The 13,224-nt window shown below is 32.6% G+C and overlaps 1 protein-coding gene across 1 annotated transcript; it reads right to left on the bottom strand.

The window, feature by feature from the left end:
• Positions 1–1,591: 1,591 nt before the first annotated feature.
• LOC115962444 (homeobox protein knotted-1-like 1) lies at positions 1,592–11,980 on the bottom strand. The gene is made up of 3 exons (XM_031081281.1): positions 11,764–11,980; positions 10,936–11,043; positions 1,592–1,961 (listed from the first exon to the last, which is right to left on the bottom strand). Exons 1-3 carry the CDS (start codon positions 11,917–11,919, stop codon positions 1,806–1,808), a joined length of 420 nt encoding a protein of 139 aa, XP_030937141.1. The 5' UTR covers positions 11,920–11,980; the 3' UTR covers positions 1,592–1,805.
• Between the last annotated feature and the right edge of the window lie 1,244 nt (positions 11,981–13,224).

Raw genomic sequence — 13,224 nt, 5'->3', positions numbered from 1 at the left:
TACATAGGATATGCATACCTTTTACAACTCCTTTTTTTACCTCTACCATTATTTTTGAATTTTTAATTTAAAAGAAACTACATATATCAATAAATGAGAGATTGGGGGTTTCCTAAGAACTTGTGAATAAATATCATAACAGTGAAGTCATAAAATAAAAAAAAATTATAGCAATGGTATTTATATTTTATGTAATCGCTGGTTTCATATTTGTGCGATATCTATCTATCTATCTATATAAATATAAATAGATTTTATGGTAAATTACATACTTGATCCCTATTTTTTACACCATATTTTAATTTGATCCATAATTTTTCAAATATGTTAATTTGGTCCTTAACATTTCAGTATTGTGTCAATTTAGTTTTTGCCGTTATTTTTTCAATGGAAATTGCTAACGTGACTAATGGTCAAAATAAAAAATTAATTTCTGTTGATATGAAAATAAACTAATTTTTTATTTTGACTGTTTGCCATGTTAGCAATTTCCAACCAAGAGATAGCGGCAATGACTAAATTGACACGGCAGTAAAGGTTATGGACCAAATTAAAATATGTTATAAATGATAGGAACCAAATACGTAGTTTAACCTAGATTTTATGAACCTATGCCTCTTTTTTATTTTATTTATGGTCCATGATCACACCCTCTACTTAGCACTTGCAAACAATTGAGTTAAGCTCATTGGCCAATCTGTGATTTTTATTGAATTATAAATATAACGGAAAATTTCCAAATTATATATTATTATCTAGATAAGTTCCCAATTCTAAAATTTTTCATATTATTATATAATCTTGGCCTGAAAAATTTTCTGGCTTTGTGACCGAATGGAATGTGATAAACAAAAGTTCTTTCTCATTATTTTGACGGCATATGTGCGTATGATTCATTTGATAATAACTTTTTTTAGCTAGGTTATTTGAAACCTTGATGTTGAGAATATAGCGGGTATTTTCAGTGCAGAAAGGATGCCATCTAGGTCTAGATGGTCCATACTTTTGACAAGGATCTCGCCTTGTGAATTTTAGGTAAGGCTCGTGTCTTGTTTTCTTGTAGTTTTTATTTTTTATAACTAGAACATCCATGATCCATATGGTTAACAAAAGAGTAAGATTTATTGTTGCTCTCTTTCTTATTATAGTTATAGGCTCTACGCTCTACGCAACCTATAAGACTATAACTATAAGAAAGAGAGTAACAATCAGTCTTCACTTAAAAAAAAAAAATGTAACAATCAATCTTGCTACAAACTAACTATAACTAACCGGTAAATTTTTTTTAAAATACTCCAAGTTCATTCCATTTGCATCTAGGTGTAAGACACGTAAAACTTAAAAAATTCATTTACCCCATAATAAATCAGAGAAGTGTTTCAAACCTGACTAAAAATTGGAAGGAATTAGAGGATTTAAATGGGTAGAGATCTTAACCCATTAAGAAATAATTAGGAAATGATTCAAAATTTTGTACCTAGAAATCATCATTCCATTTGGGCTTAAAATAAAAATGAAAAAGAAATAGCTATTGTTGAAACCGAAAGTGATAAGGCCAATGAGATGCTGAAATATATGCAATCCCATACAACGTGCAAGTAGTCATGAAAACAAAGACATCTCAAGGAAAATGTATAGCTCTAGCTAGTGATATTGCATAATCTTCTGCTCTAATGTGAACGTCTCAGCAGTAATAATTGAAATAAAATTGCCACACTGTCATATTGATGCTAATTCTTGTCTCAGATACAAGTTAATTAGTTAAGCATCTAAAGTAACCAAAGAAAGTAGCATTGCACACTAGTTCATTCACCAGAAGTGGTGTCATGTTCAGCAGGTACTGGATGCATGCTTGTGAGCTCCTCAAGTTGTGAATGCATGTTTTTTATGAAAGCCATTGATTTTTGTTGAGGTTCCTCCATTGCTTCCTTCAGCTTTGCTAATGCCATGCAATATGCTTCCTGTCCATTTCAACCAAAATTAAAAGTATACTAATCAGTAAACCACGTATATAAAACAAAGAAAATCAAAAGAACTATAGTAGAATCGTCTCTTCTATTGCTTGTTCCAATTGGTATGAGTCCTCATCTAATTACTTTATATCAGTTGGTTAGTTACAACTACTTTACACAGACAATAGTATGATTGTACACATACAAACCTGCTCCTAAAAACATTCAAATGAAATATTCAGATGATCTGATAGTTTCATGTTAGTGTAGAGAAAAAATTTCAAATGAAATTTTATAATTGATAGTATGTATTATAAGGTGAGATGCACTAGTACTGGTCCATATCCAGCACATATCATCTAAATTAGTGAAAATTTGGTTGATGTAATTAATTTTTTAGATTTTATTAGGGTTAATGAAATATTATGTGTCTCCACAATTATCTTTAGCTTTATGATAATCACAAAACCACATATATAAAACAAAGAACTATAGTAGAATCGTGTGCTTGTTCCAGTTCGTATGAGTCCTCATCTAATTATTTTTTTTATCAGTTGGTTAGTTACCACTACCTTACACAGACAATAGTACGATTGTACACATACAAACCTGCTCCTAAAAACATTCCAATGAAATATTTAGATGATCTGATAGTTTCAAGTTACTGTAGTGAAAATTTGGTTGATGTAATTAATTTTTTATACTTTATTAGGGTTTATGATGTTCAGAATATAAAGATAGAGAGTGAGGCAGAAAATAGTCTGTATATTGATATATATTTTTTATGTATAACACTGTATAAACGAAAGCCTTACATAGGCATACTATGTGCGTAGTATAAGCAATTTGAGTGTAGGGCAAATACACAGTATAATGGGCTTAAGCCCAATAGGCTAACTACCATATATATCCCCCCTCAAACTCGAGGTGGCATGGAAGATGCCAACTAGAGTTTGAATATAAAATCTCGAAGACGATTGGGTGGGTGAGGCTTGGTGAAGATATTAGCAAGTTGATTAGCCGAGAAGATGGAGTACAATTGGAGATTTCCATTCTTGGGATGTTCCATTCTTGGGATGATGATGAGTGATGTGGTAGTCATTTTAATGTGCTTCATGAAAGATATTGTTGTGAGTAATGTGAATAGCACTATGGTTGTCACAATAAAAAAGGAGTTTTAGTGGTCTGTGGAGCATCCAAGTCAGCCAAGAGCTATTGAAGTCATACGAGCTTAGTAGTGGTGTTAGAAAGGGTACACCTCTGTGCTAGAGTGAGAAATAACATCCTGTTTCTTGCTATGCTAGGAGACAAGAGAAGTAGCCAACAAGAGGCAAAAACCTATATGTAGCAATGGTCTGTGGGACAAAGCTTGAGAGATGATCGAGAGTAGAAGTGAAGACCATGAAAGAGTGTGCCCATGACATATTAGAGAATCCAAAGAATGGCAGCATAGTGAACAGAGTGAGGGGCATCCATAAACTTACTAACAAGGCTCATGTCATGGGCAATATCGAGGCGAGTGATTGTGAGGTAGATCAAACTACCAACCAATTAACGATAGCGAGTAACATCTGATAGAGTTTTACCGTCCAAGGAAGTGAGTTTGGCATTGATTTCCAAGGGAGTGGAAACACTTTTGTTATTTGTGAGACCGGCCTTGGATAGAAGATCTGAAGTATATTTGACTTAGGAAAGATAGTATCCATCAGAGGAGGAAGTAACCTCAAGCCCAAGGAAATAGCTAAGAGTGCCTAGATCCCACATCTCAAAATGTTGACTAAGGTATTTCTGAGCAAAAATACTTGCAAGGTCATTTTCAGTAATAATCATGTTATCAACATAAAGGAGGATAAGAGTGATACCAACAGAGGATTTACAAAAACATCTATGTCATATGGACTCGAAATGAAACCCTGATGAGAAAGCATTAAGCTAAACATTTCAAACCAAGCTCAAGAAGCTTGCTTAAGGCCATAAAGTGCACGACGAAGGAAGCAAACTTGTTTTGGACCTCAAAGATACACCTAACCTTACGGCTTATCCCAAGTAGCTGGCATATCCGAGGATCTTGCACATCCACACCATGATTAGTAAATAGAAGATCTACTCATAGTTAACAAATTTGGTCAACAGAAAGCAAGTTGATGAACTAATTTTGAATGAGATAGGTGCCTCGAAGGGATAAAATAGGTGAAGAAATTGTTCCTTTATGACTAATAGGCACAAGAGTACCATCAACTGTATAAATGGAAGTGGGACATACATTGTCAAAAAACCAAGAATGAATACCTAAGGTGACAAAAAGGGCAATGAAGATACGAGATAAAACATGTTGAACTACTGCCTCAATGTTAGTTGTAGTGAGTGAGGAGGTCGAAGATGGATATGAAGGATAGCAGTTGCCTAAGGAAGGTGACCTTTGTTTTGCTTTTGCAGGAATTTCTGAAGTTTACAGCAAACAGAGATATCATGTCCCTTGGCGCAACAAAACTTGCAGTGAAAGCCCTTTGATGACTAAGAGGGTAGAGCTATATGACTTATTCCGTGGAAGAGCAAGGCTAAAAGCAGTAGTAGTCTGTGGAGGAGTAGAAGGTATGGCCAATACATAGTCAGAGGATGACATGTAATGAGTAGGCCGAAGGTTCTCCTTAAATATGAGATCTTTAACTACAACTTCAAGTGAAGGAGTTGGAGAGCGACTAAGCAGGCTGCCCTGGTGGTTTCAAAGTTATCTTGAAGAATCATTATAAAATGCATAAACTTGGCAAACAAGTCAATGTCCTTTGCACACTTGAGAGGTGGAGCTACAACAAACATTGTTCCCATATAATAGAAGTTTGAGAGTGATACTTAGAAATTGGCTGACCTAATTCTTTGAACATCTGATAAATTTTGAACTCAAGTTGGAACTCAAAAGCAGAGTCATTAGTGTATTTGTAATGATTGGCTAAGAAATCCTAAGTAGCTTTAGTTGTGTCAATACTAGGGCGAACAATGTTGATGAAAGGAACAAAACTGTTGATAAACCATGACAATATCGTCTTTTGAGCACCCTCTCATTCTTCAAGTTGGGCATCAAACTCATCCTCAATTTCAGAATCATAATCCATAAGTGGTTTAGGCTTGAGAAGTTTGCTGGTAACAAATTTCCACATTTTTCTCCCTTTGAGGTAGATTGACATGTTTTGGGACCAAGCATGATAAGTAGTGAGACCATCCAACACAAGAGTGATGGGGTGAGAGGCTTTGTGGTGCTAAGCCATGGAAGCTAGGAACTTGTAGGTGTCTTTTGTTTGTTTGTTGTTATTGTTGTTGTTGTTGTTTTTTTAATAATGAAAAATGAAGCTCAAATGAAAAAAAAAGGGAATGCAAAAATGAAATCAGAATGTGAAAATTAGCTAGGAAAGATATGACGAGAAAAAATCAACTCTGGCAAAAAAGTCAATAGCGACATAGATCAAAGTCAAAGTGACAAGTCAACTGTCAAAGTCAACAATGTATGGTTAATGGTCAAAGCTAATGGGTAAATGGCCAACCCTGTGACACTGATGTGTGGATGGGATGGCCTAGGGTTAACATGGTAGGTTATGAAGTGAAGTGCATGTGTGGTATGTGGTGGTAGCTGGCTGGTGCATGGGATCTGTTGGTGGTGCATATGGCACGTGAGGGCTCGAAATTCCTTCGTTCTTAAGTGTGTCGACTGATCTGAGTGTAAGGAATTGATATGTGGGGCCAATTTCGAATAACTTAGGCTTGGTGATGGAAGGCATGAAAGAGAACTTCTTGGTTGTCACTAGTGGTTCTTTGTCATCATCGATGGTGTACGGAAGCATGTGGTTGTGGATCTAACTATGGAGGGCCACAAGAATGTGACTCTGATACCATGCTAAGAATAAAGAGATAGAGAGAGAGAGAGAGAGAGAGTGGTTTGTATATTTGATGTATATTTTGTATGTATAACATTGTTCTAGTGAAACTCTTATATAGGCATACTATGTGTATAGTACAAATAGTATGAGTATAATGAAAATACAAAATATAGTGAGATTATGAAAACATATGTACTAACAAATAAATATTATATATCTCCACAACTATCTTTAGCTTTATGGTTTAACTTTGAATCTGAATGGCATCTTTGTATGGACTCAAATATAATTAATTCATACCACTCAATAAAATTCCTATAACATAAAAAATAGAGAATAAGAAAAGAAAAAGAAAAGGCACATATGGTGTCTTGCAAGTCTCTCCTTACCTACATAGTTTATGATGGGGGATAATTTAACTTTTTGAGCCTATGCATAACTTTTTTGAGTTCGCTAGCTCTAGCTCTTTATTGTAAAAAATTGTAAGGCACCCATGAAGAAAGCTGGTGAGATTGACAATGATTTCGTATCATGTCTTGAAGATTGGGATATCATCAATAACCCAATCACTTCCTGGCTTCACAACACTTCCAGTCCCTTAATCAACATGAAGTTTGTCATTTATGAAACAATTAAGAAAGTATGGAAAATGTTTACCTCTCATTATGCCGGCTCTAAGGTCAGCTCAAGAAACAATAGTGCCAAGCTATGTCAGCTTAAGGTCACTTTCTATAGATCCAAACACATGTCAAGGGAGCTTATCCCTGAATTTCATTCCCGTATGTGCTTTCTTTGCAATCAACTTGCCCTATCTAAGCCATCATTCACATAACTTTTTGAGACCATACAATTTCAAGAGTATCGATAGCAACAATGACTTCATCAATCTCTAACGGGTTTCCTTGATGATTTTGAGCCTATTCGCAGCCAGTTGCCTTACTGTTCTCACTTGTCTAAAGTTGATCAAGATATTGATGAACTTGTTTGGGAAAAAATTTTCTTAAAAACTCATTGTTCACCCAAAAAAAAATCCACATTTTCCATGCCACAACATCTCCAATTACTACCATTCAACCTGGTCACTCATCTAGCTTTCGACCTAGATGATCTTACTCAAAGAATGATCGCTTCTATTGCGCCATTTTATCATATTAATGGGCATTCAATTGTCAATTGCTACATTATAGATTAATAGAATAAAAACACTAAAAACACACTTACGGTAAAGTTGTTACTTTGACTCATTACTAGAATTTTTTAACTCATTGGTACAGAGGGGGCTGCCAGTTATTTGCTGCACACAATAATTTATTAGTCTACCCCACTGCCCACACGCAACGTCTACCACAGGAAAGAATATTTTAAATGAAAAGTGAGATATTCGGCCCTTTATCCCAAGCAAAAGGCGGTGGTGGTATTTAATTGTTGCATATATCCCTTGTTGACTGCTGTCGTTGAAAAGGGATGGCTTTTATCTCTTCGATCTACTGTTCACAGGAATTATTCTTCAATTTAATGAAGAGGCTATAGTTTGCTTCTCCTAAACGCTATCCTAGCCCTAGGACTGAACGAATGAGATCCGTGGGGCATTTCAGCTCGACCATCATCCCAATTCGGATGGGAAGGTTGAGCCCACCTTGCATAGGGTTCCTAGGGATGATCCATCTATAGCCAACTTATTCTACAATTTAGTGGCTATCTTAAGCCAAGGGCCCATGGGCTTGTCTGTCCTAGCCACTTTGTAGGGAAATAGGCTCATCTACCCATGAATATACAATTTTTAAAGCTAGAATTGCTAATCTATAGTATTATTTTCCAATTAGTAGTTTATATATAAGGTGAATCTATAGTGTTATTTTACAATTAATAGTTTCTATTAAAAAAAAAAAAAAAGTGTTAATTGGCTGCCTCGTGAAAGCCTAATGCGGATCAACACCAGTAAAATAGTAGGTTTTTGGGTAACTCTCTAAGGTAATCTATACTATTATTAAGGAGTAAAAATCTTAATTTGTTGTCCACTTTTTGTGCTTTCAAAAAACCCTATTAGTTAATTAAAATTTATTTAACAATGAGACAGATTAATTAAGGACAAGTAAATTGAAAATTTTAAAATTGTCCATCACATTCTACCTCTACTAACATTTCTACACATTGTGAGTTCCAGTTAATTCAACTGGAAAAGTCTTTGATGGTTGAATGCCTACACCAAAAACTAATTAGTGTCTTAATTTTTCACTTTCTTTTTAGAAGCGGACGTTATAAGTTAAAACTCTAAAAAAAAATAGTATTTCTACACACTTATTTAACTACTTGCAGTTACAAATAGTTTCAAGAAGTGTTTATTTTATTTTATCATTCCTTTTCTTTTTTAGGTGAGAAATCAATTCCTAACCCTATGAACACACACAAAGTGCGTGTAAAAGAGCTAATGTAAGGTTATGTATAAGGCCGGAGTCAAGGGGATTGAGGGGGCCGGGAGGGCAATTGCGCCCCTTGCCCCACCCCCCAAAAAAAAAAAAAAAAAAAAAAAAAAAAAAAAAAAAAAGCTAAATACTAATACCTTCAATTGACTCATTCCTTCCTTTAAATAAATATTATTTGATTTTTTTTTTCTTTAGTGAATACTTTCATGCATTTCATGTTGATATTGCTAACAAATTATTCATTTAGAAAAAAATAATAATAAATAAATAAAAAGAACCAAAAAAAAAAAAGGAAAAGAAAAAAAAATGATAAAAAAAAAAGGAAGCAAAAGTTTTAATCAAGGAGATGAGAAAACAAAAGAACATAAGTGTTAGGTTATGTTTGGTGACAGTTTTTATTTTCTATTTTCAAAAACTTGTTTTTGAGAATATAAAGAAAAAAACAATTTTCTTGTATTTTTGAAATAAAAAACATGTTTGGTTAGTTAAAATTAAAAAAAAAAAATTTGAAGAAAAAAATAGAAAATACTAAAATATGTTGTTACTAGGATTTGAACTCTAATGCTAACTCATTAAATGAGACAAATTCATTAAATCAAATATGTATTTTCATTGAATTTTGAAAACTAAAAACTGAAAACGGTTTTTTGTATGTTTTTAGTTTCCTTCACAAATTGAGTTTTGAGAACAATTTTTATTTTCTTTCAATTTTGGGTTGCCAAACAAGTTTTTTAGTTTAAAAAATAGAAAATTGTTTTTGGAAACAGAAAATAAGGGGAAAAAACAGTTACCAAACATACCTTAACATTTCAAAAGTAATATAAAATAATGATTGTCACATCTCAAAATAATAATTTATTCTCATTTAGATATGATATAGACTTTTGTGTATAAGCAATCAATATAAGGATAATTACCTAATAAGCTCTAAATATTATTTTTCAAGTTAAACTATGAAGATTCAAGTACATAAATGTTGATGAGTGTATGACCTAATTTGTTTAAAGAATAATTGTGTAAAAGTTCAAATATATTTAGAAAAAAGTGGCAATAAATATAAGGATAATTGCATAATAAACTCTAAATATTTTTTTTCAAGTTAAATAAATTATATATGAAGATTCAAGTACATAAATGTTTGATGAGTGTGTTTGGATAAATTTATTTTCATTGACCAAATTTTTTAAAGAATAATTGTTTAAAAGTACAAATGTATATAGAAAAAAAGTAATACTTTTAAAAAACTGTATATTAGTTTTTTTTTTTTTGAGAAACAAAAACTATATATTAGTTAGAGATAAAAATAAACTGGCATGTTAAGCTAAATAAATTTGTGGATTCAAAAATTAGTCCATATAATACTCTCTAATATGTAGAAATTGTAATAATGTGGTCGAGTAATGGCACACCTTACTGGATACTAGTGGTACCCATGGGCTTACCAAAAAGCCCCAGTGACAATATACCATAAAATGTGAGAGGGTGATTACACACATTATCCCTAATTTTTCTTTATAAAAAAAAAAAAAAAAACACCCCTTAGGCTTTTACCAAAGTAATTGAACTTTATGTCTATCAAACCAATAAAAACATTTTCATTTGTGAGTAGAATTACTTTGAAAAAAATTAAATTAAAAAATGGATTATTTTTATGAAAAAACTCTAATAAATAAATATAATATGATGTATACATTGTTTATTGTGATTTTTTTTTTTTTTTTTTTTTGCGCATTCAAAAATCTCTTAGCATTCACATGAATGACATGTTCTTTTTGGCTTTGTCACTGGCTTTGTGTGTAAAAAAAAAAAAAATTTAATTGCGTATAAGAGATATTTATAGTTTGTGATGAAATTAACTAATCCAATACAGTTTACTTGTGTACGTGTCTATAGTGTTGCTTATCTGGTAAAGAACTAGATTAGGCAGTTCAAGGAAATTAAAAGACCCTAACTTTAACTCCTCAGGAACAGATCTGTATGGTGGGGGGACACAATAGATTTACGTTCATTAAGGTTTCTTGTATATCAAAATAATGAATAAAAAGTAATTCAAATTTTTTTTTTTGAAAGAAAAGCACTTCAAATTTAATGGTTGAAATTTGTTTTATATATATAATTGCTTTTCATATTTTCCTTTCAACTCATGCATTTGCAAGTCTTTTTAAGTAAATTAAGGTGTGAAGTATTAAATATGGGTAATCCAATAATTCGATGTAGTTTTTTGTTTGCAATGCATTTTGCAGACATGTTTTTCTACTAAATAATAAAGTAAATATATTTTGATAGTCACACACACACACACACATATATATATATATATATATATATTCAGTGTGTATGGGACTAATGAAGGATAGGCATGGGAAACTGCATATTATGGACTAGTAGTCTACTAAGAACTGACTACAACGCATTTATTCCCGGGTCTTGTGTCATTTTCGAAGAAATATTGCTTTAATTTCATCAAAACGAGAATTGAATAAAGCAAATGGTGAAAGATATCACGTTAGGTTTGACTCAAACATGTATTAGACCATATGAGAACTTTACTCCAATCTACGTCAAGGCATCTAGGTCCACACCTTAAAAATTAAAGGCTCAGCTCAACGAATTACTTTATGTCGTAGTGTAACTGTGTACGAGAGAGAGAGAGAGATTTTGGTTAATAATTATGAGTAACTGGGATTTTACCATGAATTGATCTAGCTCAGATCGATTAGCCATGCCAAAGCTGGCATTGTTTTCTGGTTGCTTCTGTTCTCTGCTATGATTTATGTACAATTCCCCTATGTCACCAACCTGTAGAGGTAAAAAGGACGTAAATAATGACTGAAAATAGTGATTTATACATCATCATGATTCATGAATAGTGAATACTCAAATCCTATATCAAAAGTTCCCCCACCCCCCCAAAAAAAAAGAAAAAAAAAAAAACCCTACACTAAACCAAGGCAATCTGACAACAATGCTTATTGTTGGGTATTCAAATAAAGTAGAAAACCTAATTTGACATCCATATTATTATGGATCGCTTCAAAGATAGCAATATCAGCCACAAATTGGTTCTTGGCAACATGAACCAAAGAATTCATGTACAATTTATTCCCTTAAACCGTAACAAGAGAAGTGGTCAAGGAAAACAAAGAGTCAAAGAACATATTTTGATGGAAATGTTGATTGTAGAGTATCCAAAAGTCGGTACCCCTGAATAAAATATAAATTATGAAAAAAATAGTTATATGTCCCCAAATCACTCCCTCCCTCTCTTCTCAATAAAAAGAAAAAAGAAAAAGTTAAATAAAGCAATTAATATTTTTTTTTTAAGGGAGCAAAGAAAGATCATGAAGTTTCTGGCTGACCCACTACTTCAAGATTTCAAACTTATAGACAGGTTTATTTCAACAGAAATTGTTAGTAGGATCCTCCAGTGCCATTTTCTCATAGAAAAAGCAGAAATCAAATTTGTAATAAATATGAAGGCAGTTTTTTGATATGCACAGAGAGAGAGAGAGAGAGAACCTTCAAACAGCCCAAGTGAGCCTCGACCAAGAGGCCATACAAAGGATGGCTAGAGATTCTTCTCTTGAGGATCTCATGGTCTCCTACCATTACTTCATCATCATCTTCTTCTTCTACTTTCTCTACTTTCTCCCAGCATTTACTCTTGGCCTCCATTTTTCCGACAGACCAAATTAACTTGTATTGCTATATGTTAACCTTTCCATATGTGCTCATATATAAAAGAGAACAACTGTACGAGCCATGAGGTAAGACAGACGCTCCCATTTTGGAAGTGACCAACGGATTGACCCATGCATGCAAATTGTATCAGTCAAAACACTAATTGGAGGTTGGCATGGCCTTTATTTGCTTCCACTCTTTTCTGTCTTTTTACATACCCGAAAGCAACTCTTCGAGGGGTTTCTCGATCAATGGGGAGCTTTGTTAGTACAACACCCTCTATTTATTCAGTCCCTTCTTGTCTTTAACTTTCCCATTTTACTAGTCATTCTCTGATCTCTCACTTTCTTTTCAGGCAAAAGATCCAAATCCGTTACTGTTCATAATGGATACTTTTTACTCTTTAATTTTATTTTAACTTTTTTTTTTACGGGTTCGGTTAACATGAGTTCGGTTAATGTATGTCCTTAAAGTATATATTAATAATCTATTTTTAATAAAATTTTATAATGAATTGAAAAAACTGAAAAATAAATAAATAAATTTTTAAATTTCTTATAAAAAATTTTCTAAAATAATTTACTAATGTATACAGTACACGTTAATAAAACCAGCATTAAAGGAGAGAATGTTTGTACTACTGTTCATTCTCATACAAAAATGACTCTTCAACGCGAATATGGGTTTATGTGTACGTGGCCCTCCATCCAATGCTGGATGAGTGGCAAAGCTTTGGAACTTAGCGAACTGAGTTGTACAGTGATTTTAATTAGACAAACATGTTTACATAAGAGTTTGTGCTTGATGGATCTATGTTACTATTGGACTGATTTGTTGTGTAATAACCTTAGATTGGAACCAGTGATAGTAAAAACAAATAAATCAGAAAACAAACATAGAGAATATAACACTTTATATTGAGTGCCTCCTCGAAAAGAAAGGTCAAATCCATAACTGGAGAATATGATTATTATAAATCAACCTCTCTAACAAAATCAAATGACTCTTTTTTTTGAGGGTATTTTTTTTACTGAGGTTTGTTACCTAAAAAAGTTGTCAAAATAATAAATTTAAGATTTACTATCAAATACCATGGGTAAAAATGAGTAATGACTACAAATTTCATATACCATTTTTTGTGTACCACTTTATATTCCACAAATTACAACTTACTATATGTATAATTTTTTTCCATTTTCAACTCCAGTTATTTTATAAGGAAAGTAAAATCAATATATGAAAAGTTGTTATTAGTAGAACATAGAGTGATACACAAAAAATTGTACAAAGAATTTGTAT

The sequence above is a fragment of the Quercus lobata genome, chromosome 10 (assembly GCF_001633185.2).
Source record: "Quercus lobata isolate SW786 chromosome 10, ValleyOak3.0 Primary Assembly, whole genome shotgun sequence".
NCBI classification, from domain to species: domain Eukaryota; kingdom Viridiplantae; phylum Streptophyta; class Magnoliopsida; order Fagales; family Fagaceae; genus Quercus; species Quercus lobata.
This window is presented reverse-complemented; position numbering and strand designations above follow the sequence as displayed.

Bases quoted from the DNA above. Each gene is read 5' to 3' on its own strand.
- LOC115962444 (XM_031081281.1), bottom strand. From the start codon at position 11,919: ATGGAGGCCAAGAGTAAATGCTGGGAGAAAGTAGAGAAAGTAGAAGAA. The intron at 11,044-11,763 runs GTTCTCTCTCTC...TTACCTCTACAG, and splicing joins CTCACTTGGGCTGTTTGAAG to GTTGGTGACATAGGGGAATT. The intron at 1,962-10,935 runs GTAAAATCCCAG...TGAAATGGACAG, and splicing joins CTGAGCTAGATCAATTCATG to GAAGCATATTGCATGGCATT.